At 48.0% G+C, this 26,655-nt stretch overlaps 1 protein-coding gene across 1 annotated transcript; it reads right to left on the bottom strand.

Moving 5' to 3' along the window:
• Nucleotides 1-923: 923 nt before the first annotated feature.
• Nucleotides 924-24,893, bottom strand: LOC135879481 (radial spoke head protein 6 homolog A-like). Its single transcript, XM_065405474.1, has 6 exons — nucleotides 24,070-24,893; nucleotides 23,284-23,518; nucleotides 20,760-21,515; nucleotides 17,583-17,724; nucleotides 1,721-1,838; nucleotides 924-1,158 (listed from the first exon to the last, which is right to left on the bottom strand). Exons 1-6 carry the CDS (start codon nucleotides 24,891-24,893, stop codon nucleotides 924-926), a joined length of 2,310 nt encoding a protein of 769 aa, XP_065261546.1.
• Nucleotides 24,894-26,655: the final 1,762 nt, after the last annotated feature.

Raw genomic sequence — 26,655 nt, 5'->3', positions numbered from 1 at the left:
TTGCTATATTAATTATTCTAGGAAACTATATGGTTTCCCCTCCAAACCCACCCCCATTTTATATTAATAGCTGTTATTTATAGAATGTCATTAGTGTACATGGTACTTTTCACACATGTAATATCACAAGATACTTGTCCCAAATGGCTTACAAACTAACTTAGATAAAAGTGTAAGAGAAGAACTAGATGTAGCACCAAAACCAGGATGATTGCTTTTTGAGTTTGCACCCGTCTTATTAGTTCCATTTTTGTGGGGGGGTTTTCCCTTCTTTACTTTGATATTATAATTTATATTGGTATTTAAGTGCAGGCTACATCAAAGCCTATAAGGAGAGGCATGAGAGCAGGGTGGATGGTAGTGATGGAAGGCTAGCTTGGAGACACATGAAGGAGACTGAGTTTGCTTAGTGTACTAGAAAAGGAGTACTTTAATTCTGACCTGGAGGCACTTTGCCTTCCTGTGAGAGCAGTTCCATCCCCATGCCCATTCAGTCCATAGTCCCTCTGACGGGACTGTTACCAGGACTGGCAGGGTGGTAGAATATGAGGATGAGAATTGTCTATTAGGAAGTGGATTGAAAATACCAATCTAGGTGAGAGCTTTCTAACAGAAAATGGCAAAGGTTTCCACTACCACTTTAAACATGGGATTATTAACAAGGCAGCAATTTAATCCCTTTGAATCCTCAACTATATGCTCTGCCACAGAGTCCATGCTGCCAGCCTTAATATCATTAGTGAAGACATTTTTCTAACGTCAACATATTTATTCAAAATAGGAGAGTCTACAAGAGCAGAAAAAACAAAGGCATCTATTTTAAATAAACATTTATTTTTAGATTGGCTTGGTTATTATACTAAATGTATTAAAGCTATTATTTTTTAGAAAAACTTTTATACAAATCTGATTCTTGTAGCATTTTAATCATCCTCATCTTCATCTTCTTCTTCCTCCATCTCATCCATTTCCTCAGCTGCAGCCAAAGCTTCTTCCTGTGCAGCCTTGAGTGCCTGCTCCTCTTCCACAGTAGGGTCATTCATTTCAGTGATTTCTGGCCCACTAGGGTACTCTGTCTGCACCGGTGGGGGCATCGAGGGTGTGTAGTTATCTGGACTGTATTTGTGACCCCAGCCCAGATAGATATTATCAAATTTCCTGAGGGGAAAAAAGCAAGATCACACAACTTCCTGGCAAAAAAAAACCCTTAGGGCTCTGCCTATTCTTAGGCTTCCCCACTTCACTGAACAAAACCCAATATGGGACATATTTTCTATAGCTAGCATATTCAATAATGGCATCTGCACTTAACTAATGTAAATAATGATGAATGTGTCATGTGGCTATTAAAGATCCCATGGCACTTTTTTGCAAGAATAGGGGTGTTAAGCCTGAAGTCTTGGCCAAATACTAATCGGATAATTACATTCTATAAATCTGATTTCCACTACAGTGTCAGTGAAGATGGTATTCTTCACTTCTTGCCCTAAATTATTGTTATTATTGCTGTGCACTGTTAAATGGCCTCCATGATCAACTCCCGAGGTGGCTACATTTTAGTAGTGGGTGAAGTCAGTGGATTAAAAATCACCAAAACAAAACATTTCAACTGAATGAATTAAATAGGTTTCTGTGATTAACCAGTTTAAGATGGAATAGGAGTGAATACTTTAAGATACCAAGGTTAACCAGTCTAGCTATATAAGTAAGAGCTACCTACTTGCCGATAGCATAGGAGTATGCTCCAGGCCACAGGTTGGACTGAAGGACTGCAATGGCATATTGAGGGACCAGGTTTGTGGATAACTGAGATGTCCAAGGAGGGATGTTCTGAATTTCTGCCAAAAAAACCAACAACACACACGTGAATGATCTGACTTATAAACATCTATGAAATATTTGGTAGTTAGGTACAGGACAGGATTTTGTCTCTATACAGTTGTTCTCAAAACCCAAGCAATTGATGTATCCTAAAAAGGGATTTTAAAATGGATGTTAAAGGAGTTGATAGACAAGGAGCAAGAACTTTAAATATTGTGTAAGCCTTGTAATCTAAAGTCTGGTGTGGAGTCACTGGTTGATAGTCACAGAGTTATTAATTCAAGGGTGTAGTAAGAAGAACAGGAGAAAAGAAGGTTACACACACAGCTCCTGAAATTCAGTGGTACTTAATTAAATACCAGTTCCCCAGGCAAAGAACACTGTGGACCACATACTGATAAATTTGGGAGACCCAGATCCCAATAATACAAAGATATGACCTTAATCTAAGAATGGAGTGATTGTACCATTGTCCATGACTTGCTGAAGTATTGTTCTCTAGGATCTAAACTTTTATGTAATTTTTTTCGAGCATAAGATAATGACGAAAACATCAACTCAATATAACTGATACAGTGTTGTCTTCCTGAACCTGCAGAGAACCTGAGACAGTAGCTCTGAGAGGTGAAATTCCCCCTTTCCTCAATGTGGAGGAAGCTTGGAATTTCTTCAAATTAACTTTACAAAAACTATCTGAAGTTTGCACCCCAAGCAAGGGGAAAAACTTGTAGGGAAAGGCTTCAGAGTCAACTTGATGAAGAACCACCTCAAAAAGGTTATTAAGAGTAAGTAGGGAGTCTATAGAGCAGGGGTCGGCAACGTTTGGCATGCGGCTCGCCAGGGTAAGCACCCTGGCGGGCCGGGCCAGTTTTATTTACCTGCTGACGCGGCAGGTTCGACCGATCGCGGCCCCCACTGGCCGCAGTTCGCCGTCCCGGGCCAATGGGGGCGGCGGGAAGCCACGGCCAGCACATCGCTCGCCCGCGCCGCGGCCTGCCTCCCGGTTCTCTTACCCTCCCCCATGAGGGCCCTCGCGGCCCGGAGGATCTGATGAAAATCCCCCCATCGCTGGAGTGCAAGCTGTACCTTGTTGCGGGAGCCACGGACGTCCTCAAGGAACTCCCGTAGCTCCTCTCTCAGCGTATGGGGGGGGTGGGGTCACTGATCTATGGCTTTCCCCCAGTGGGGCCCCTGTCACAGCCCTGTGGCCCACCGAGACGGGCAAGCAGGGGGCAGACCCTCGACGTGGCATCCGATGGGTCGACGCCACGTGGCCCGCCTCAGATTCTGGCTCAATGGGGGGCGGCGGAGGGAAAATAGCAGCCCCTGGTGGGTCATGACAGGGAAAAACAAAGGCCGCTCCTTGGGGGTCATCCTCTGGGATATAGAAGGAGACAGCCCCAGGGGCGGCAAAAGCATCACGGGAAGTGGAGGGGACAGGGACGGGGTCGGTGTCAGGGGTAGGGCTGGAATCAGGAATAGGGACAGGGGAAGGGGCGATATTGGGATCGGGGGTCCCAGCAGCCAGGCCACTGGGTGTGGGGGGTAACACCCCACAAATGGGCTCAGGGATTTGCGGGGAGGGAGGTGGGCCCTCGGCGATGCCGGACTCGTGCTCCAAGGCAGATGGTAAGGCCACGGCATCCATAGGTGGAGAATCAACGATGGGGCCCCCACCCGGAAAGGAGGTCGGCTGCCCCTCAGCCATGAGGGAGTCCCCTGGCGACTCGGGTCCCGGTTGCATGGCACTGGCCGTCGCCTCAAGAGGCTCGGCGGCCGCTAGCGGGGTGCCATCTGCAGCCGGGTTGGTGGAAGAGTCCAGGGGCTCCTCGGAGGCGGGAGCGGAAGCAGTGGGTAAGGGGACGGAACATGGGGAAAGGGGGGCCGAGGCGAGGTCGCTCAGATCGAGGCCCGCTGGCAGAGGGTCGTCCTCCCCCTGGGTAACCGCGGTCAGACCCAGGGCCTCGATCTCCTCATAAATGGAGGGGAGATCGCCATCCACCACCCCAGGGCTCTCCCCGCCTGCACCCGAAGCGACGCTCGCCTTGGTGCATGCAGGGGCTTCAGATTGTAAGGGGGTGAGAGGGGCTCCATCAGGGGCTTTCATAGGAAAGGACTCTGGAGGAGGGGCAGTGCTATCCTCTGATGTTGCCACGTCTTCCCCAGCCGGCAATGGTGGACAAAATCCACCCGGGGGCAAAGCGGAAGGCTCAGCATCAGTGCCCCCCTTCCTGGTTTTCCGGGGGGGCTACTGCATCAGATGGGAGGAGCGGCGCTCGAGCCTTCCGCTTGCCCCGCTTCCCCTGTACTAAGGACCAGCCCTCCATGGCATTATCTGGGGGCTGGCTAACAGGTGTTGAGTCAGGGAGCAAGGGCGAAGGCTTAGGGACTCGGGGAGGTAATGGTGGGGTAGCATGTAGGAGGGAGGATTCTCCCTGGGGCATGCCCTCTTCTATGCCCGGCGGTATCCCTACCTCACCCTCCTCCACAGGCCCCGCCAGATCGCGGGAGGCAGAGGCGGGGCCCTCCCGCTCGTCTAGGCGCACTGGGGGAGATACCCCTTGGGCCCGAGCGGGAGCATTGGTGGGCCGGAAAGGAGGAGGGGCGGCTTCGGGTGCCAGGCAGCTAGGGGCGCCGGCGATGACGGGGCCGGCGCCCTGCCGGGGCTCGGGGTTCCCGGATGTCCCTCCGTGCCGGGCCAAGGGGCAGTCCCTCCGGACGTGTCCCATCGCCCGGCAGAGGTAGCACCGGGCCTCCCCCGTTGAATAATGCACCCGGTAGCGGGCCCCCTGGTAGGGGACCAAGAAGGACCCCTCGAGTGCCTCACCGTCACGTGCCGCCGGCGGCAGTTGTAACTGTATCTGCCGGCAGAATGAGAGGACATGACGGAGGGCGGGGTCTTTGCAGCCCAATGGGAGAGGGCTGACCACAGAGATCGGCCTTCCCAGGGTAGAGAGGGCGGGTAACAGGGCGGCATTTGGAAGAAAGGGAGGGACAGAAGTCAGGACCAGTCGGGCGCCCAGGTCTTCTAGCGGCTCCAGGGGGACGTACACGCCCCCCACCGCCAGGCCCTTCTCCACTGCCTCCTGGGCGGCGGCCTCTGATGCTAGGAAGAAGACGACCTTTCCGTACATCTTGGAGGCCACCACAATGGCCGTGGGCCCCACCACCCTCGCCAACACCTGCACGTAGGTCTCTACGTGGGGCGAGGCGGGTACCAGGAGGCAACGGATGCCGTGCTTCCTAGTCAAGGTGGGGAAGGGGCCCCGGCCGCTATAGATGGTAGCAGAGGCGGTGGATGGGGGAGATGACGTAGCGGCAGGTGGGGGGGCCGCCGCCACCTGGGCGTATGCCCTGGGGACCGGGGGAGGGACACCCACAGAGCTGGTGGAGGGAACAACAGGGAGGGACGCCACGGCCGGTTGCGGTGCCGTGGCAGTGGGGGCACCCCCTGCCATGGAGGACCTGGTTTTTTTAGCGGGGCCTTTACCCTTCTTTGTGCCCTGGCCCTTCCTGCTGGCTGGGGGGACTCCCCCAGAGTCAGAGGGGGCGAGGGACGTGGCAGCAGCGGAGGTCACCTTGTTACCCGCTGTTGCCGGTGTTCCAGCAGGGGTGGTAGCAGGTGGCTCGGCAGCGGCGGTTGAGGTAGAGGCTAGGGGGGACGATGGTGGGGCGGGTGGAAGAGGGGCAGCAGGGTCTGCCCGAGGGGTCCCACTCGCCTCGTCCCCTGCCATAATGAGGACGGGGGAGAACAAACACTGGAGGGGGGGTAGGGAAGGGGGAAGCAGGTCAACCACTCTTCCCCGCTAGGCTGTAGGCAGGGGAGGAGGGTGCCAAAAAAAGGGGGTGGGCTGGATGGGGGGGCTATCAAGGGCTAGGGGTCAGTCACTGATTCGGAGAGGGTTTCCGGCTCCTCTAGTTGCACCAAGGAAGAGGGGATATAACAGCATAGGGGGGTGCAGTGAAACAGGATCAAACTAAAATGGGGAGGGGCACAAGCGCATGGGAGGGGACATGGGCACACGAGGGGAGGGGCTAATCAGGGTAAGGGGACGCAGGGAGAAGGGAACAACCAGGCTGGGAATGGGGCAGGGGAACCACGGGGCTAGCTTCAGAGGCTGGGGCGGGTCAAACAAAGAAAGGCTGCAAAGGGAAAGGGCGGGGCAGGCAAACAAACTGGAGCTAGCGAGGGGCTGGGGCAAGGGGGAGGGGAAAAAGGCAGCAAGGGGCAAATGGGTAGGCAGCAGGGGCAAAGCTGGGGGCTTGCTGCAGGGGGGAGGGGGTCAGTCCAAAAGGGGGGGGGGTACGTGCACCCACGTGCGCTTGTAACAAAAAGAAAGTCTTTGGAAGCTGGCTGCTGTATCAGGCCCAATGGTGGCAACAGGGCGTAGCAAGCCTAGGTGAGCAGCTGAAATCCCAGAGGCAGGAGCTCAAGGTAGATGGTAAGTAGCCAGTGGGGGTGGTGGAGGGGGCAACGATGATGGTGGTAGTGGGGGTCAGGGGGGGACACAGATGGACCAGGGGGCAGGCTCCACGCCACATCCCCTGTGTCCCCACAAACACAGTCTAGATCCCCACCACAAGAGCACAGTTCAAAAGTTACTCAGTCCGGGAGGGCCCCCTCCACGGTGGTCTGTGGAATTCCTACGCGCTCCCCCACTGGCAGATGGTCCTCTTCTTCTCCTCAGGGCTCCAGCAGCTCCCCAGCAGCAAACGCAGCAGCTCCAGGTGGCAGTCTGGTGGCCAGCAGGAAGGACCCTTCTCAGGTGGAGGTGGTGGTGGCATCCCCAGCAGCAGGAGCAATGGCTGGGGTCTCTCCCTCCCCTCCTCTGGGGAGTGGGCCAGCAGGCCCCCCCCAAGGGGCTGTAGCTGGAGCAGCAGCAACCAAGGGTGTGGGTGGGTCTAGCAGCCAGCCAACAAGCAGGTAGCAGAGAAAGAGGAGGAGCAGCCCCCTACCTCCCTCCCTCCAGGCCAGAGGGCTACAGGAGAGTGATCTATTAGTCCCAGATCAGACAGGGTTTCTGTTCCCTGAGTGACCAGAGCAGGGGCTGCACTAGAGTAATCAGGAACCTGCTAGAACCAGTTAAGGCAGGCAGGCTAATTAGGACACCTGGAGCCAATTAAGAAGAAGCTTCTAGAATCAATTAAGGCAGGCTAATCAGGGCACCTGGGTTTTAAAAAGGAGCTCACTTCAGTTTGTGGTGCGAGTGTGAGGAGCTGGGAGCAAGAGGCGCAAGGAGCTGAGAGTGAGAGGGTGTGCTGCTGGAGGACTGAGGAGCACAAGCGTTATCAGACACCAGGAGGAAGGTCCTGTGGTGAGAATAAGGAAGGTGTTTGGAGGAGGCCATGGGGAAGTAGCCCAGGGAGTTGTAGCTGTCCTGCAGCTGTTACAGGAGGCACTATAGACAGCTGCAGTCCACAGGGCCCTGGGCTGGAACCCGGAGTAGAGGGCGGGCCCGGGTTCCCCCCAAACCTCCCAATTGACCTGGACTGTGGGTTCTTCCAGAGGGGAAGGTCTCTGGGCTGTTCCCCAACCCACATGGTGAATCTCTGAGGCAAGAAAATCCGCCAATAAGCACAGGACCCACCAAGATAGAGGAGGAACTTTGTCACACTGGTGTCAGGAGTGGGATCTTGGGGTGCACAGCGTGGCGGAAGAAGGAGGGTGATTTAAAAAACAAAACAAAAAAAAAAAGGGAGAGGGTTTATTTTTTCCCCCCACCACAATGGATGACGTAGTGCGGGCACTGATACATGCTACGGTGGCCCAGCAGGAGGCTACCCGTGTCCAGGCAGCCGCCCAACAGGAGGCAGTGCGGCTGCAGCAAGAGACTAATCGCCTGCTGATGCACCAGGCTGCTCAAGACCGAGCTATGTTGCGGGAACTGGTAAACCAGGTAAAGTCCCTTACAGAGCTGAATCGCGGCCATGATGGGACGCGGCTCATACGGCCAGCCATTGGCTACAGAAAATGACATGGGAGGATGATGTAGAGGCATACCTTCTGGCCTTTGAGAGGACAGCCTACGGGAGGCCTGGCCTCGAGATCAGTGATCTGGCATCCTTGCCCCATTCCTGCGTGGGGAGGCCCAGAAGGCCTACCATGATCTGCCTGAAGAGGCTGCGGCAGACTACCACCAGCTGAAAGCAGAGATCCTGGCCAGATCTGGGGTAACGACAGCAGTGCGGGCCCAGCAGTATCACGGTTGGAGGTACCAGGAAGACAAAACCCCGCGGTCCCAATTGTATGACCTCATCCATCTCGCACGAAAGTGGTTGCAAACAGAGTCCCGGAGTCCGGAAGAGATACTAGTGGTTCTGGTCATCGACCGATACATGAGGGGACTACCACCAGACCTTCGTGCCTGGGTAAGCCAGAACGAACCCTCCACCTATGACGAGGTTGTCGCCCTGGTAGAGAGGTGAAGGACAGCGAGGGAGCTTACCCGACCAGTTAAGGAAGAGGCACCCCGGGTTAAACTAGCAGCACCAAGCCCTAAAGTTCGGGTGACTGGGCCACCAGGAGGGCCCAGGTGGAAAAAGAGAGAGGCTGAAGGCCCATCAGAGGCCACAAAGAGTTGGAGCACTGAGGGAGAAGAGGATCGTGATGTTAGACTGCCCAAACCAAGAGACCGGGGAACACCTAGGGCTCCATACAGATGTTATGCCTGTGGGGAGTGGGGACACATAGCTGCACAGTGTCCCAATGCTGAGGAGCCTATGCAGTGTAACCTGGGGAACTGGGCAGATCCATGCTCCCTAATCCACCTTGTGGGGGTCTCACTAACCCCACATATGTATACCAGACCAGTGAAACTAAATGGGGTAGGGACCACGGCACTGGTTGATTCGGGGAGTGCTATCACGCTTATCTCAGGGAAGCTCGTGAAGCGTAGTCAGCTGCTGCAGGCTAAACGTACGGGGATAACATGTGTCCATGGGACAGTTAGTTACTATCCCACCATCCCAGTAAAAATCGAGATCCAAGGGAACACTACTGAGGTAGCAGCAGGTGTAGTCCCTAAACTCCCATACCCGGTGCTCATAGGGAGGGACTTCCCAGGGTTTGGAAACTTACTCCCAGTAGCGGGATTGGAGAAAGATGGGGACCCTAAAATTGATGAGGCATCCACAGCAGACTGTCAACCCCCAATCTTCTCTGAAATATCCCCAGATTTGTTCTCCACGCCCAGACAGGGTAGAAAGACAAAAAGGGAAAGAAGGGCAGCTAAGGCCTTGGGAACCCGAATACTGACCCAAAGCCAGAGGGTCGCTCTTGTAGGTAGGCGGACCCGCGCAGCTGAAAAGGAGGCCACGCAAGAGGGAGAAGCACCTGAGTCTGACCCCCACCCTAATGCTTCTGAACCAGTAGAGGCAACAGAGACTGGGCCCCTAGATCTTGGGCAGATTAGCCCCGGGAGAGGAAATTTTGGACGGGACCAGGCAGAAGACCCAAGGTATGACAACATTAGGAAGGAGGTGACTGAAATAGATGGGGTCCCCGTGGAAGGGAAAACCCAGGAACCAGGACCCTACTTCATAATGAAGAAGGATCTTTTATACCGGGTTGCACCAGTACAGGGGCAGAAGGTACAGCAGATCCTAGTACCTCAAAAACATCAGAACGCTGTATTAAGTCTTGCTCATAGTCATCTTTTTGGGGGGCATTTGGGGGTAGAGAAGACCCTGGCACGAGTCCTACAACGGTTCTTCTGGCCCGGAGTACATGAAGAAGTGCGGAGGTACTGTGCCTCCTGCCCGGAGTGTCAGCTGCACAGTCCCCATCCCCACTTGAGGGCACCTTTAGTACCCCTTCCCATCATAGAGGTCCCCTTCGAGCGAATAGCCATGGACCTAGTGGGACCCCTGGAGAAGACAGCTCGGGGCCACCAATATATATTTGTTGTTTTGGACTATGCTACTCGCTACCCAGAAGCCGTCCCCCTGCGGAACACGGCCTCTAAAACTATAGCCAAAGAGCTGGTGGGGATCTTTGCCCGAATGGGGCTACCGAAGGAGATATTAACCGACCAAGGAACCCCATTTATGTCGAAGCTAATGAAGCACCTCTGTACGCTGCTCCATATACATACCCTGAGAACTTCGGTCTACCATCCGCAGACTGATGGGTTGGTAGAAAGGTTTAACCGAACCCTCAAGGCTATGATAAGGAAGGTGGTAAGTCGGGACGGGAAGGATTGGGACACCCTACTACCCTACCTTATGTTTGCTATCCGGGAGGTACCACAGGCCTCAACTGGGTTTTCCCCCTTCGAGTTATTATACGGGCGTCACCCCCGTGGCATACTAGATATTGCCAAAGAGATCTGGGAAGAGGAACCCAATGAGGGGAGAAATATAATAGAGCATGTAATGCAGATGCGAGACCAGATAGCCCGGGTTACCCCTATTGTACGGGAACATTTGGAGAATGTTCTGGGAAGAGGAACCCAATGAGGGGAGAAATATAATAGAGCATGTAATGCAGATGCGAGATCAGATAGCCCGGGTTACCCCTATTGTACGGGAACATTTGGAGAAGGCACAGGAGGCCCAGCGAACCCATTACAATAGCCAGGCAAAAGTGCGACAGTTCCAACCAGGGGATCGGGTTATGGTGTTGGTACCCACGGCAGAAAGCAAGCTTCTGGCCCAATGGCAGGGGCCCTATGAGGTGGTTGAACCCGTGGGGGAAGTAACCTACAAGGTGCGGCAGCCAGGACGCAGAAAACAAGAACAGATTTATCACGTTAACCTTCTGAAACCCTGGCATGCACGAGAGGCATACACAACGGTCCAAAAAGACCTAACCCAGGAAAACAAGCCTTCCAAAAAGGTGAGAGTGTCTCCCGATTTAACACCAGACCAGAAGAATGGGGTGTCTGAGGAGATCTTCAGGAACTAAGATGTGTTCTCGACAAAACCGGGTCGAACAACCGAGACATATCACCACATCGTCACGAACCCTGGGGCCAGAGTAACAATGAGGCCCTATCGGGTGCCAGCGGCAAAAAGGGAGGAAATAAAAGCAGAAGTAAAAAAAATGCTGGAGTTGGGGATCATCGAAGAATCCCACAGTCAGTGGTCCAGTCCAATCGTGCTGGTGCCCAAACCTCATGGCACCGCAAGATTTTGCAACGACTTCCGGCGACTAAACGAAGTATCCCAGTTCGACGCGTACCCCATACCTTGCATAGATGAGCTAGTGGACCGTCTGGGTAATGCCCGGTACTTGACTACCCTAGATTTGACAAAGGGGTACTGGCAGATTCCCCTTGCGGAAGACGCAAAGGAAAAGACTGCGTTCTCTACACCAGAGGGTCTTTTTCAATATACTGTCCTCCCTTTTGGACTACATGGGGCCCCAGCTACCTTCCAGCGCCTCATGGACAAGCTATTACTCCCGCATAACAGTTATGCTGCTGCCTACTTGGACGATGTGGTCATTCATACCCCAGACTGGGAAACCCACCTGGAGAAGGTGGAGGCAGTCCTCGATACCTTCAGGCGAGCTGGCCTTACAGCAAACCCTGCCAAGTGCGCAGTAGGGTTTACAGAGGCCAAATATCTTGGCTACGTTGTGGGAAAAGGTCTGGTAAAACCCCAAGTGAACAAGTTAGAAGCCATCCAAAATTGGCCCCGACCAAGTCGCAAGAAACAAGTCCGGGCGTTCCTAGGTGTGGTGGGGTATTACCGACGATTTATCCCCCACTTTGCCACAAGGGCAAGCCCCCTGACAGACCTAGTGAAAGCCCGTGGACCTGATCTGGTGAGATGGTCTGACGCAGCAGAGGAAGCATTCACAGACCTACGGACTGCCCTCTGCAATAACCCCGTACTGATAGCCCCTGATTTCACCAAGGAGTTTATCCTGCAGACGGATGCATTGGAAGTAGGGTTGGGGGCCATTCTATCACAGATAGTCGGGGAGGAGGAACACCCAATTCTATACCTCAGTCGGAAACTCCTTCCAAAGGAACAAAAATATGCAGTGGTGGAGAGAGAATGCCTCGCTGTAAAATGGGCCATGGAAACATTGCGCTACTACCTGCTCGGGCGCAGATTTGTCCTCGTGACCGACCATGCCCCTCTTCAATGGATGCAGCGGAACAAGGAGAAGAACACAAGGGTGACCAGATGGTTCTTATCCCTTTCCAGTTCCATGTGCAACACAGAGCAGGGAGCCGTCATGGCAATGCCGATGGCTTGTCACGTGTGCACTGTCTGGCGTCCCAAGCTGCCCAACCCCTTGGCGTTGAGCAGGGGGGAGGGATATGTGACAGACCCAGACCAGTGGGGTACAGGAGTCTGGTAGAGGGCAAATATACTGGTCACTGGATGAGTAGTTTTCTGTTCCCTGAGTGACCAAAGCAGGGGCTGTACTAGAGTAATCAGGAACCTGCTAGAACCAGTTAAGGCAGGCAGGCTAATTAGGACACCTGGAGCCAATTAAGAAGAAGCTTCTAGAATCAATTAAGGCAGGCTAATCAGGGCACCTGGGTTTTAAAAAGGAGCTCACTTCAGTTTGTGGTGCGAATGTGAGGAGCTGGGAGCAAGAGGCGTAAGGAGCTGAGAGTGAGAGGGTGTGCTGCTTGAGGACTGAGGAGCACAAGCCTTATCAGACACCAGGAGGAAGGTCCTGTGGTGAGACTAAGGAAGGTGTTTGGAGGAGGCCATGGGGAAGTAGCCCAGGGAGTTGTAGCTGTCCTGCAGCTGTTACAGGAGGCACTATAGACAGCTGCAGTCCACAGGGCCCTGGGCTGGAACCCGGAGTAGAGGGCGGGCCCGGGTTCCCCCCAAACCTCCCAATTGACCTGGACTGTGGGTTCTTCCAGAGGGGAAGGTCTCTGGGCTGTTCCCCAACCCACATGGTGAATCTCTGAGGCAAGAAAATCCGCCAATAAGCGCAGGACTCACCAAGATAGAGGAGGAACTTTGTCACAATATGTATATCATTAGTGCATATGAAGTTATGAGATTGTGTTGTATGGTTGTCACTAAAACATGCTGTAAGTTGGGAAGCGTCCAGATACTAGCTCCCCAAAGACAATAACCAGGGGGATAACCAATGCCCGGGTGGGTGTCGAACAACCATCAACAGCCATTGTCTAGCAAGGGAGCTACAAATCAAAGACTCACCTGCTTAAGGCCATACCAGGGGAATTGCTCAACCTTGTCTGGTGACTCAGCAATGCCCACCAGATATGCCTGGACTTGTTTCTCCAAGCACATGGACTAAGGGTATAAAACAGAACACAGGGGCCCCATGTTTGGCCTTTTCTCCTTCCCCGACCTGTGCTGCAAGCAACAAGGATGCTCAGAAGACTGAAAACTCAAACAAAGGAGATTGGCCCAGGTTTCAAGGGTAAAACCTGTGTACGATGTACTGAAATATCCAGTGGGGTGAGAAAAACTGCTTAATATAGGTGTTGCCCAGTCTAATAGGGTTGAGAGTTTAGACTGCGTGCTTATATTTTCTTTTCTTTTGGTAACTAACTCTGACTTTTTGCCAATCACTTATAATAACTTAAAATCTATCTTTTGTAATCAAACTTTTTTTACTGTTTATCTTTACCAGTGAGTTTGCCTGAAGTATTTGGTAATTCTGCTCAGGTTTACAAAGTCTGGTGTATATCCATTTTCCATTGATGAAGTGGTGAGCCAATTAATAAACTTGCATTGCTCAAGGAAGGGACAGCTAAGGGGGTACAGTGGTCCTATAGTCCCAGGCTGCACCCCCGGGGTTTACAATGGGTTTACCAAGGGTAAATCATTCCAGACTATCTTGATTTCCTTCTTTCAGAAAACAACAAAAAACATTTTTTTAGATAAGGGAAGTGCAGTAGATCTAATATACTTCAGTAAAACATTTGACACAGTACCATATGGGAAATTATTGGTTAAATTAGGGAAGAGGGGGAATCAGTAAAGCATTGTAAATTGGATAAGGAATTAGCTAAAGGGAAGAAGGCAACGTGTTGTGATGCAAAGTGAATTACTGGATTGGAGGGAGGTTACTAGCAGAGTTCCTCAAGGATCGGTCTTTGGACCAATCTTATTCAATATTTTTATTAATGATCTTGGCACAAAAAGTAGGAGTGTGCTAATGAAATTTTCTCATGATACAAAGTTGGGAAGCATTGTCAATACAGAGGAGGATCAGAATATTATACAGGAAGATCTGGATGACCTTGAAGACTAGTGTAACAGAAATGGGATGAAATTCAATAATATAAGGTGTAAGATCATGCACGTATGGTCTAATAATAAGGATTTCTGCTTTAAGCTGGGGGCTCAGAGGAGGAGAGAGACCTGGGTGTGTGGGCCATTCACAGGATGACTATGAGTTAATGCGGCTGTGAGAAACACAAATGCGATCCTAGAATATATTAGGCAAGGTATTTCCTGTATAGATAAAAAAGTATTAATGGCATTGTACAAGGCAATGGTAAGACCTCACTTGGAAAACTGTTTACAGTTCTGATGACCCATGTTCAAGAAAGCCGAATGTAAACTGGAACAAGTGCAGAGAAGAGCTACTAGAATGATCAGGGGAATTGAGGGCCAATTTTATGAGACTGGAAGAGCTTGGATTTTAAGTCTAGGTTAAACAAGGCTGAGAGGGGATAATGATTGCTCTCTGCAAATAAATTAGGGGGGGGTAAATACCAGGAAGGGTGAAGATCCATTTAAGCTAAAGGACAATGCTGGCACAAGAAGAAATGGATATAAACTAGCCATAGACAAATTCAGGCAGGAAATTATAAGATTTCTAGCCATCAGAGGTGTGAGATTCTGGAACAACTTCTGAATAGGAGTTGTGGGGGCAAACAATTTAATTAGCTTTAAGAGAGGGCTGGACAAATTTATGAATGCAGTTGTATAACAGGGTTGCATGTAATGGTAGGGAATAGGGCTCAGAGCCCTGGGACTCACTTTCAGTTTATGTCTTTTGTTCCTAAAGCAGGAGTGAAATGGGATATACGAACCCCACACTAAGCATAGACAGAAGGGGGAGGAGAGCCTCTCAGGTTTACAGGCAAGCATGCCATGGCTGCCAATCATGGAGGCAGGCACCCACAGCTGCAGCTCATAGAAGAAACAAGGATGGCTATAAAGGGGAGAGTACAGAGAAGGAAGAGGAGGAAAAGGGCCCTGGGGCAGCAGAGGGGTAATGCCCCTGCACCAGGCTGCCTCCACAAACACAGCCAAGAGACTGAAGCAGACTGCTAGACTCAGTTGGAGGTGAGGGTCCAAGAACTGCCCTGACTGGGGGCAAACTAAGGGGGGCCAGTCAGAAGCAGAAGAGACCCCTGAAAAGAGCACACCAGGAAGTGGTGATAAAGGTCAAAAGTAGGGCTGTTGATTAATTGCAGTTAACTCACATGATTAACTCAAAAAATTAATCAGAATTTAAAAAATTGTGATTAATTGCAATTTTAAATCACACTGTTAAACAACAGAATACCAATTAAAATGTATTAAATATTTTGGACTTTTTTCTACATTTTCATATATATTGTATTCTGTGTTGTAGTTGAAATCAAAGTTATATTATTTTTTATTACAAATATTTGTACTGTAAAAATGATAAACAAAAGAAATAGTATTTTTCAGTTCACCTCATACAAGTGCTGTAGTGCAATCTCTTTGTCGTGAAAGTGCAATTGACAAATGTAGATTATTTTTGTTACATAACTGCACTCAAAAACAAAACCATGTAAAATTTCAGAGCCTACAAGTCCACTCAGTCCTATTTCTTGTTCAGCCAATCACTAAGACAAACAAGTTTGTTTACATTTACAGGAGATAATGCTGCCCTCTTATTTACAATGTCACCAGAAAGTGAGGCATTTGCATGGCACTTTTGTAGCTGGCATTGCAAGGTAATTTACATGCCAGATATGCTAAACATTCGTATGCCCCTTCATGCTTCGGCCATCATTCCAGAGGACATGCTTCCACGCTGATTATGCTTGTTAAAAAAATAATGCATTAATTAAATTTGTGTCTGAACTCCTTGGGAGAGAATTGTATGTATCCTGCACTGTTTTACCTGCATTCTGCCATATATTTCATGTTATAGCAGTCTTGGATGATAACCCAGCACATGTTGTTCATTTCTTAAAATGAACATTTCATTTCTTGTTCATTTCTTAAAATGAACTCTTTCACTGCAGATGTCACAAAATGCAAAGAAGGTATCAATGTGAGATTTGAGAGCTACAGCATCCAACCCAAGGTTTAAGAATCTAAAGTGCCTTTCAAAATCTGAGAGGGACGAGGTGTGGAGCATACTTTCCGAAGTCTTAAAAGAGCAACACTCCAATGTGGAAACTACAGAACCCGAACTACCAAAAAACAAAATCAACCTTTTGCTGGTGGCATCTGACTCAGATAATAAAAATGAACATGCGTCAGTCTGCACCGCTTTGGATTGTTATCGAGCAGAACCCATCATCAGCAAGGACACATGTCCTCTGGAATGGTGGTTGAAGCATGAAGGGACATATGAATCTTTATCGCATCTGGCATGTAAATATCTTGTGATGCCGGCTACAACAGTGCCATGCAAAAGTCTGTTCTCACTTTCAGGTGATATTGTAAACATGAAGCGGGCAGCATTATGTCCTAGAAATGTAAACAAACTTGTTTGTCTGAGCGATTGGCTGAACAAGAAGTAGAACTGAGTGGACTTGCAGGCTCTAAAATTTTACATTGTTTTATTTTTGAATCCAGTATTGTTTTACATAATTCTACATTGGTAAGTTCAACTTTCATGATAAAGAGATTGCACTGCAGTACTTGTATTAGGTGAATTGAAAAATACAATTTCTTTTGTATTTTTACAGTGCAAATATTTGTAATCAAAATAAAATAATATGAGCACTGTACACTTTGCATTCTGTGTTGTAATTGAAAGCAATATATTTGAAAATGTAGGAAATATCCAAAAATATTTAAATAAATGGTATTCTATTATTGTTTAACAGTGCGATTAATTCCAATTAATTTTTTTAATCGCTCGACAGACCTAGTCAAAAGGGATTCTCCCACCCAGTGTATTTTGAGAGGGTTTTTTATCTCCTTTCTCTGAAGTATCAGGGATGGCCACAGCTGGAAATGTGACATTGGGTAGGGTGGCACTGAGCATTCTCTCTCTCAGGTGCTGGGCTGGCGGGTTCTTGCTCACATGCTCAGGGTCCAGCTGATTGCCATATGTGGGGTCAGGAACAAATTTTCTACCAGATCGGATTGACCATGACCTTGGGAGTTTTTTGCCAGCATGTGTGTGTGGGTCACTTGCCAGGATTATCTGGATATATCTCACTTAATTATTTTCCTGCCATTGGTCCCTCCTAGTGTCTGCCTGTGGCACATAATAGTCTAGTCTCCTGTAGGTTATAATATGTTGGTCGCATTTCAGATGTTGGGTTTAGTATGTGGGGTTGGTGCCCTGTGATATAAAGGAGGGAAGGCTAGTGATCCCTTCCGGCCTTAAACTCTATGACTCTAGTGGAGTTGTTAACTCTGAAACCTAAAGGTGACAGTTTAAATATCAACATTGTTAACTATTTCCCTGTTGATCATGTTAGCAGAAACATACAGTTAATGTGATTATCTCACAATCCCAAGCTACCTCCCATGCTGCCTTGGGGACCCAAAACTCTAGAATGTTTATTAGATAGCTGCTAAAAACTCCAGATGGATGTTCACTGTAAAAAAAGATCAATTATTCAAAGAAGTCTGAGTGGCTTTACCTGCATCTTCAGAGAGTGGAGTCAGAAGAGGGGGTCCCACTTCTGGCTGTGGTTCATCTGGCTCTTCTGCTTTTTCTTCCTCCTCACCTTCTTCTTCTTCTTCCTCTGACTTTTGAGAGGGGTTAATCCAGGAACAGCGGCCCTACAACCGACGTACCAAGAGTTATAAAGCAGGTGCAGCAATCTTTGAAATACTGTGATGTGAGTTAAAACATTCAGTTCAGAAGAACTAAGGTGCCATAAATTATGGTGATGGGTGGCATATAAAAAGAAAAATAGATAAATAGATGATATACAATTATACTTGGCAGAGTTCTCCAGGCATCCCTTATTCAATTAGCTGCTTCAGAATTCATTGCCTTATATCTCAGTTATCAGATTTCAATCTGCTTTAGAGTTCTCAATTTTTTAAAAAGATGCACTTAGTGTTTGTGAAAGATTTTGGACTTAAACCAAAAGACTAAAATCCTATATTAATTCATAGCTAGATGGTGTTGGTAGGCAGAGCCCAGCAAGGGCTTCACCACCCCAGGGGCTTCTTTAGGAGGCACCGTGCCTCAAAGACACACCTCTGAGGCACAATTCGCCCCCTGCTTCTTCCTCCAGTGAAGGGGTAATAATTTGCTGCTGGCCTATACCCCTGTGCTGTATTACCCATCCCTCCCTGTATAGGGGCATGAAGTAAGCAGGCACATTGCACCCACTTACTCCTGTATTTCTAGACCTAAGGTCCAAGTAGCCTGCACAAGTGTGTAAAGAGAAGTCATACTTCTCCATCCTCCCCTGTGCAGGCACATAGTCCAAATTACAATCCAGGCCTCACAGAGCAGAGACAGCATAGGCAGCAATGATGTCTGTATCTCCATACTGTTTTGCCAGAGTGCCTCAGTCCTGACCAGAAGGGATCACTTTCTATGGATGAGAGGATGGTTCTGTCCTGGGTCCATTGAATCCTTGGCCTTGTTGCTGATACTGACAACTGTGATGGTACTATTCCACTGTGAATACAAGTGGCAGAATTGATTAATAAAGTGGAACTTGATTAATAAAGAATTCAAGAGGGTAATGTAATTAATGCCAATCAACATAGGATTATGAAAAATAGATCCTGTCAAACTAACTTGATATGTTTTTTGAAAAGATTACAAGTTTGGTTAATAAAGGTAATAGTGTTGATGTAATACATTAATGTAAGGAGTTTGGCTTGGTACTGCATGACATTTTGATTAAAAAGTTGTATGATACAAAATGAATATGGCACACATTAAATGAATTAAAATTTTGGCTTACTGACAGGTCACAAAATGTAATTGTAAACAGGGAATCATCATCAAGCAGGGGCCTGCAGGGATTGGTTCTTGGCCCTACACCATTTAACATTTTTATCAATGACCTGGAAGAAAATATAAAATCATCATAGATAAAGTTTGCATGTGACACAAAAATTGGGGGAAATGGCAAATAATGAAGAGGACAGGTCACTGATAAGAGCAATCCAGATTGCTTGGTGAGCTGGGAGCAAGCAAACAATATCCATTTTAATATGATTAAATGTAAATTTATACATCTAGGAAAAAGGAATATATACTTACAGGATGAGAGAAACTATCCTGAACTCTGAAAAAGATTTGGGGGTCATGGTGGATAATCAGATGAAGAAAAGCTCCCAGTGTGACACTGTCACCAAAAGGGCTAATGTAAACCTTGGATGCATAAACAGAGGAATCTCAAGCAAAAGTAGAGAGGTTGTTTTACCTCTGTATTTGACACTGGTGTGACCGCTGCTGAAATACTGTGTCTAGTTCTGGTGTCCACAGTTCAAGAATGATGTTGATAAATTGGAGCGGGTTCAAAGAAGAACCACAAGAATGATTAAGGATTAGAAAACATGCCTTATAGTGGTAGACTTAAGGAGCTCAATTTAGCTGAACAAATAGAAAGTTAAGGGGTGACTTTATCAGTCTATAAGTACTACATGGGCAACAAATATTTGATAATGGGTTCTTCAATATAGCAATGGTATCACACAATGCAGTGGCGGAAAGTTGAAGCTAGACTACTTCAGCCTGGAAATAAGGTGTAAATTATTATCAGTGAAGGTAATTATCCATTGGAAAAATTTACCAAAGGTCATGGTGGATTCTCTATCACGGGGAATTTTTTTAAAATCAAGATTGGATGTTTTTCTAAAAGGTATGCTCTAAGAATTACTTTGGGAAGTTCTATGATCTGTGTTATACAGGGGGTCTGACTAGATGATCAGAACAGTCCCTTCTGGCCTTGGAATATATGAATCTGTCCATCATTTTGTATAGGTTACTTGTTACGTCTGGCCAACAGCTAGAAGGAACAATTCAAAATGTCCTTAGATTCTAAATATCTATTGATTTTATATTTAAAGCCATCATACTGTTGCTAAGAAATAAAAAAAACAAAATATTCCCCAATACTCAATGTGTGACTCTACAATATTACTGTTGTGCTGCTAGAGGGCAGTCAGTCACCCAGCAAAGAAAGATCAAGTTAACAAATACTCTTCCCAGACCTGTGTTGACATCATTAATGCTGCTAACTTTTAACAAGGAAATAAATGACATATCACACACAGCTTTTCCTTCAGAAGAAACAAAGGGACCACAATAACAGAGTTAAGTGTTATTGTCAAGCTTCTGTAATGGCATTACTTACAGTGTAAACAACAAAAATTCAACTGGAGAAAATATTGGAAAGTGTGCCCTTTATGTACAGTTATGAACAGCCTACATTGGTATTAGCACTCTAGCTAGTCAAGCATACCTAGTCATTGCCAAGTCAGGAAATAAACTGTCTCTGGCCTTTGGAGAAACAGAAACCAGCCAGAAAGGATCAAAGTCCACCAATGCTCAACCACATATAATTACAGGAAATTGATTATTGAGGGACATACTCCCTTATCCCAACAGGTTATTCCTGCACATTTATCCTGAGGAAGGCATGCAACTGCCGCCTCCCCCCGCAATAAAAAACAACAACCTAGAAAGTTGCTGCCAATATGCCATAGCAGACAATTCTAGCTCAGCCCCAAATGAGGTGAACAGTTCACCCTATGCAGAAGAAGATTTTCATTTACTTTCTGAGACACCATTGGTAACCATGTAATTGGTATCCAAGATCAATACTGATTACATAGAGCATTACCTGCATTAGAATATTCTGTACATGATGCACCCAGTTGGAAAGGGAATCCACAAGTTCCATCACACTAATGGTCTCAAAGTCAGGATTTTCTTCATATGTGTCTCTTCCTGCTCCCCCCTCCTCCTCTTCATCTCCTTCCTCCTCTCCAAACTGGTAGAACCCCAGTGGGCTGATCTGGGTCCCTGCTGAGATCCGGGCAATCTGAGCACGCAGGTAATTGGCCTCATTCCCTGGGAAAGGTGGATAGCTCACAATAGGAGCATCCAGCCTTCCAGTGAAGAACTTCTTGATTTTCCTGGCAGCCACAATTTGCACTGGTGTCACTGGAGGTAACTTCACCCAGGGTTTGCCTGGCTCATTACAGACAAAATAGATAAACTTATTGGTGCCAGTCCGGTTTTCTTCTTTTGGGACCACTGGTGGGGACTTATAAGTGGACTTTGGTGGCTCATCTTCTTTCTCCTCATCTTCTTCTTCATCTTTGTCCTCACTCCCCTCTTTTCCCCCCTCCTCAATCACTTCTTCCTCCTCTGTCTCCTCCTCCTCTTCCCCCTCACGGTACTCTACTTCAGCCACAATATAGTTCATCTCCAAGCCCAAGATCTTGCCCCAGAAGCGACATGTCTGGATTGGCTGCATGCTGACGAGCTGCTTGAGGGCAAGGAATATGTGGTAGTTTTCATCCATGCTCAAGCCGACTCCAGCCTGTTCAAAATAGAAGGCTGTCTCCATCACATTGGGTAGAGGGCTATCTGTCTAGGGAAGAAATTGCCGAAGTTAAAGCTGAGGTATAAATAAAAAATATTTTTAAAAGGTTAAGTATATTACCCACTAAAAATAATACTTAGCATTTATATATTGTCTTTTATCCATTCAAAGTGCTTTATAAACATTAATTAACTAAGCCTCACAACATCCCCTGAGGAAGGTAATAATATATCATTTTACAGAAGGAGAAATCAAGGCAGAGAGCTTAAACAATATGCAGCTTTCAGGTAGCAGAGTCTGGAAAAGAATCCAAGATTCCAAACTCCCAGTGCTCTCTTAACTACTTCAAAACATTCAGGGTCAGACTAGTTACAGGTGGACAGTATGAGCAATCTATATAAGGGATCTCAGTGCTGGCACACATATACTAGTATATCAATGCCACTATCTGGTTGGGAGGCTACCGATGACCAGGGACAGTGAGGCTGCATTTCCTCATGTGCATGACAGGTGCATTTTGGAAGAACAGAATAATCGTTTTACATACTTAGCTAATTTGGTTGGATTTCAAAAACCTGAAAGAACCAGAGAAATTCCATATATAGCCAGCAATCCCTCCCAAATATTAGTCACTCTTTTGGATACCTGGATATAGAGGTATTCTAAGCATGCATTATTTAAGCTTGACTATATTACATGTGGTATTTTCAAAATCATTCAGCATTGGAGTACTTCTGCTCACATTGAAATCAGTGGTAAACCTTCCATTGGCTTCAATGGGAACACAGTTAGGCAACAACAAGCCTTTCTCAAAAGTCTCCCTATGTCTTGCCATCGTTACCCCTTTACCATTTGGAGACTCATTCCCAGCCACTTACATCAGATAGAGGAGCAAAAAAAGTAAGACTGGAAGTTGTATACTATAGGGTGAATAGTTTGGTGGAGTGACTATTGGTTTATGTGGAATTTCTCTGACACTGTCAAGCTTTTAAGTATCAGCCAATTAGGTTGAGGATATGAAAAATGCAATTTCTTCTTCAAAATACATCACTTTTTCTTACAAAGACATGTTACCACTTTGTTCTTGGCTATCACTGACCTGAAGATGACTGGTACAGCATGGACAAGATGGCTTAATGTCTTTCTATGTTTAATGTTCAGTTGCAATGATTTACTTGTACATATAATGTTGACTTGATCTGAAGGTCAACTCCAAACAACTGGTATTTGCTTTCTCCACCTAGTGGTTCTACCTTTCACCACCTAGTGGTTCTACCTTTCACCACAGAGCTCTCTTAAAACCATTTCAGAACTTAACATTCAGCATATTAGAAGTAAGGGGACACAAAAAGTACCTGGCTGCTTTTATATGAAAAATACCTTTTCAGTTCGACACTTCAGTTCTTTAAGCCAAATGTCACCATACCTTTTTTCTAGCTGGGACACTGACCAAAACTGCAACTGGAATAAAAGGGAGTTAAAAATTCTCCATCCTTTGTCCTGCAGTAGTGGCTGAACACACTGCCCTTAGCCCTGTTCCCCATGCATCCCAATATGAATTTCATTTTAGGCCAAAAAAATTAGTCAGTCTAGTTTATGTAAGGAAAAGAGAATGCTGTAACTCTTCTTTTTCATCCCTCATTTCTAGAGGGACAAGAGGTGGAAGCCCCACTGAAGGGATCATTTAAGATTGCGAGGGGCAAAGCAGTGAAGATTGGAATATACTGTAGGGAAAAATCCTAACTTGCCAGGGGATGGGCAAGATAACCTCAAGCCTTTTCCATCTTTAATCTCTGTTTCTACAACAGTCACTCACTATTTCCTCTTCTGGCTCTTGATCTCCTCCCTCTCCTGTCCCCTTGAGGAACAGAGCCTTATATTTCTCTGCCAGCTCAAATGTTGGAAGCATTTCATGCTCATCACGGAGGGTGTCCATTTTTTTCTGGAACTGAGCCCATTTCACATCCTTACTGATATTCTCAATGATGTCTACTGCATTTATAGGGCGTTCATCCAAAATCTGGGTCAGCATTTGAGCAAGATGATCATATCTGTCAAATCAAAAGAGAATGAAAACCCAAGGAAGAATATTACTGCCCTACTATATCAAATTATCAGCAGAGTTGGTTTCTCATGTCAAAGTTAAAGGCATATGTCCTGGGATAACTCCTGAGCTCCAGGGCCGTCACTACAGTAATTAGCTCTAATATTGAAAATGTCAGCTGAGTGTTATGGAAATTAAGCCTGAAATATATACCTGGTAATATTCATAAGGAATAGCTTGTTTGTAGTATGTCTAATAACATGTTCATCTTCCATTTATAGCTTTTCCCACCATTTCCTCACTCACAGTTTGAAGCTGGATTTAAAACTCCCTTTAATCCCTCTAAATTCCTTTTGGTAGGTCTGATCCTGAGTGCTGCTCAGAACCTATAACTACTACAAAAGGATTAACCCTTATGTCCTTGATTCTCCCTGCATGCTTCCGCTTCCCCTTCCCTCCTATACCTGCTTACCTCTTTGTCCTCTCCACTCACGCTACCTTCCCCTCCACGCATATCTCCTTCCCCTACCCATGTTATTCCCCTCTTTTCACACTCACAAATTCAAGCCAGACTTTGTGCTGCTCTTCATTAGATAGGCCTTTGCATTCTGGATTGCCAGTGCTCTAGGTTCAGGATCAGGTATTTCATCCTCATATGGGCTGTATCCTGGCTGATAGAGCCCATAGCCTGGGTCGTGTGGTTGATAAGGGCCATGTCCAGGTACAAAAGGCTGATAAGGACCAAGCATAGGTTCTTGTTGCTGATAAAGGCTTCCTCTTGGTTCCTGTGGCTGATAGGGGTCTCGTCCCGGGGCATGTGGCTGATATATGCTTCGTCTCGGGTCTTGTGGTTGGTAGGGTTCTTGTCCTGGTGCATGTGGCTGATATATGCTTTGTCTAGGATCTTGTGATAAGGGCTGATAAGGCCCTTGTCCCACTTGATGCGCTTCATAGGCAGATTGTCCTGGTTGGTGAGGCTGATAGGGAGCTTGACCTGGTGTGGTATCCTGGCCTGGTTGGTGAGGTTGATAAGGGGCTTGTCGAGGTTCATAAGGAGATTGTCCTGTTTGGGAGGGTTGGTAGGGGCCTTGGCCAGGTGGGGGGGCCTGACCAGGCTGGGTGGGCTGGTAGGGCCCTTGGGCAGGTGGGGGCCCCTGGGTGGGCTGGTGCGGCCCTTGGGCAGGTGGAGTCCCCTGGCCGGGCTGGGTGGGCTGGTAGAGGCCCTGGCCGGGTGGAGGGCCCTGGCCGGGCTGAGTGGGCTGGTACGGCCCCTGGACAGGTGGGGACTCCTGGCCGGGCCCCTGGTCTAGCTGCTCGGAGCTCTGCCCTGAGGGGGGGGACACCTGAGCCTCAGGCGGGGGTTCTCCGGAGGGATCCGCCATGGCACTGGCTGCCGGTTGGGGCTATCGGTCCCTCAGCACCAGGGTCCCGCCGAGCCCCGCCGCCGCCTCCTAGACTCCCGGCTTCTCCTGTCTCCAAGCAACAGCTTCCAGCCCCAGAGAGGAGGCGCGGGCGGGGCGTTGCCAAGGTAAACGCGACTCAGTTGCCAGGCTGACTTGATTGGGCGCACGTGCAGCACGTGACCCTACTAGGCACGAGACCGGGCTCCAGAGCGAGCCTGGTAGGCTGGCTGTCAGAGAGAGCGTAATGACAGGGGCGGGGAATCCCAGCGCTAAATCGAGTCCCCCACGCTTCTTTGCGGGTTTCACCCATGCTGGGCTCGCTAGGGGGTGTGGTCTTGTGTTTCTATTTTGTTTTTCGAGATGTACTGAGCATCTTTGGGGAGGGGCGGTCTTGATAATACAAGGCAAAAATAAGGGGTGGGCTAGCCCTGAAAAGTTTACAGCCTAATAATGCGTATATAGGGACATGTCCATACAATCTGAGTTTGTGGAGCTGTGGCCAAGCAGCACTTTGATCACTCCACTCCCCTGCTCTTGTGCTGTACCCCTTCCACACTTGATCCCTGTCAAGTTGCCTAGCACAGTGGTTCCTAAAGTGTGGGTTGTGCCCTCCTGAGGGTTACAAAGGACTAGCCTCAGGACGTGAAATGACCTCTCAGTTTGTCCTCAGAGCCTCAAATTTCATTTAAAAAAAAGGCCTGGGCTACATGACAAAGTTGCACAAGTTTTACTTAAATTGAGTTTTAAATTGATTTAAACTGATGCAAATGCCTGTTCAGATATTTCATTTTTGAAGTGGCTTATTTAGGTTTATCTTAAATTGACCCCTAATTGAATTTAAGATAAACCGGGGGGAAAAAGACTTGTTTAAACCAAAATAAGTGTGTCCAAAGGGGATCTGCACCAGTGTAAGTAAACTGATTTAAAAGCACACCTTAAATTAAACTAGTACAAGATTCTCATGTAAAAAGCCCTGAATCTCTAGCAGAGACTTAAACTGCACCATTCATTTTAATAGTGCTAATGAAGATACCAATATGATACATTAAATGTCAACATTGTTAACTATTTCACTGCTCATCAATGTATGTACAAAGGACAGGAAGAATAATATTTTGAAGTTCTACACCAGCATTTCCCAAAGAGGTGGCAGGGAGGGTGTTTCAAGCAAACGCTCCCGAATGGTTAAAGAGGCAGACCAGGTCTATATTACAAACTTTTGCAGGCATAGCTATGTCGATCAGGGGTGTGAAGAGGATTGATCCCTGCCTCACACACCTAGTGCAGATGTAGTTATACTGGCAAAACTGCATGTTTGCTGGGTATAACTTATTTTGCTGATGGGGGTGGGAGGGAAATAAATTATACAAGCAAAAGCACAGTTTTGCCTGTATTACTGTGTCCACACTAGGAGCACTTTGCCAGTTTACTATATATCGGGGTGGGCAAACTTTTTGGCCTGAGGGCCGCATCAGGTTTCGGAAATTGTATGGAGGGCCAGTTAGGGGCGGGGGTCATGGCCCGGCTCCCCCTCCTATCTCCCCCCCCCGGGACTCCTGCCCCATCCAACCCCTCCTCTCATTCCTGACTGCCCCATCAAACCACCTGTTCTCCCTGTCCCCTGACTGCCTCCGGAACCCCTGCTCCTGACTGCCCCCTGCCGCCCCATCCAACCTCCCTTCCTTCCTGACTGCCCCCCCAGGACCCCTGCCCCATCCCCCCTGTCATAACTATAAAGGGA

The sequence above is a fragment of the Emys orbicularis genome, chromosome 5 (assembly GCF_028017835.1).
Source record: "Emys orbicularis isolate rEmyOrb1 chromosome 5, rEmyOrb1.hap1, whole genome shotgun sequence".
NCBI lineage: Eukaryota > Metazoa > Chordata > Testudines > Emydidae > Emys > Emys orbicularis.
This window is presented reverse-complemented; position numbering and strand designations above follow the sequence as displayed.

Coding starts and splice junctions, on each gene's coding strand:
- LOC135879481 (XM_065405474.1), bottom strand. CDS start 24,893: ATGGCGGATCCCTCCGGAGAACCCCCGCCTGAGGCTCAGGTGTCCCCC. Junction 23,519..24,069: donor ACAAAGTCTGGCTTGAATTT/GTGAGTGTGAAA, acceptor TTGATTTGACAG/ATATGATCATCTTGCTCAAA. Junction 1,159..1,720: donor TACTCCTATGCTATCGGCAA/GTAGGTAGCTCT, acceptor TTTTCCCCTCAG/GAAATTTGATAATATCTATC.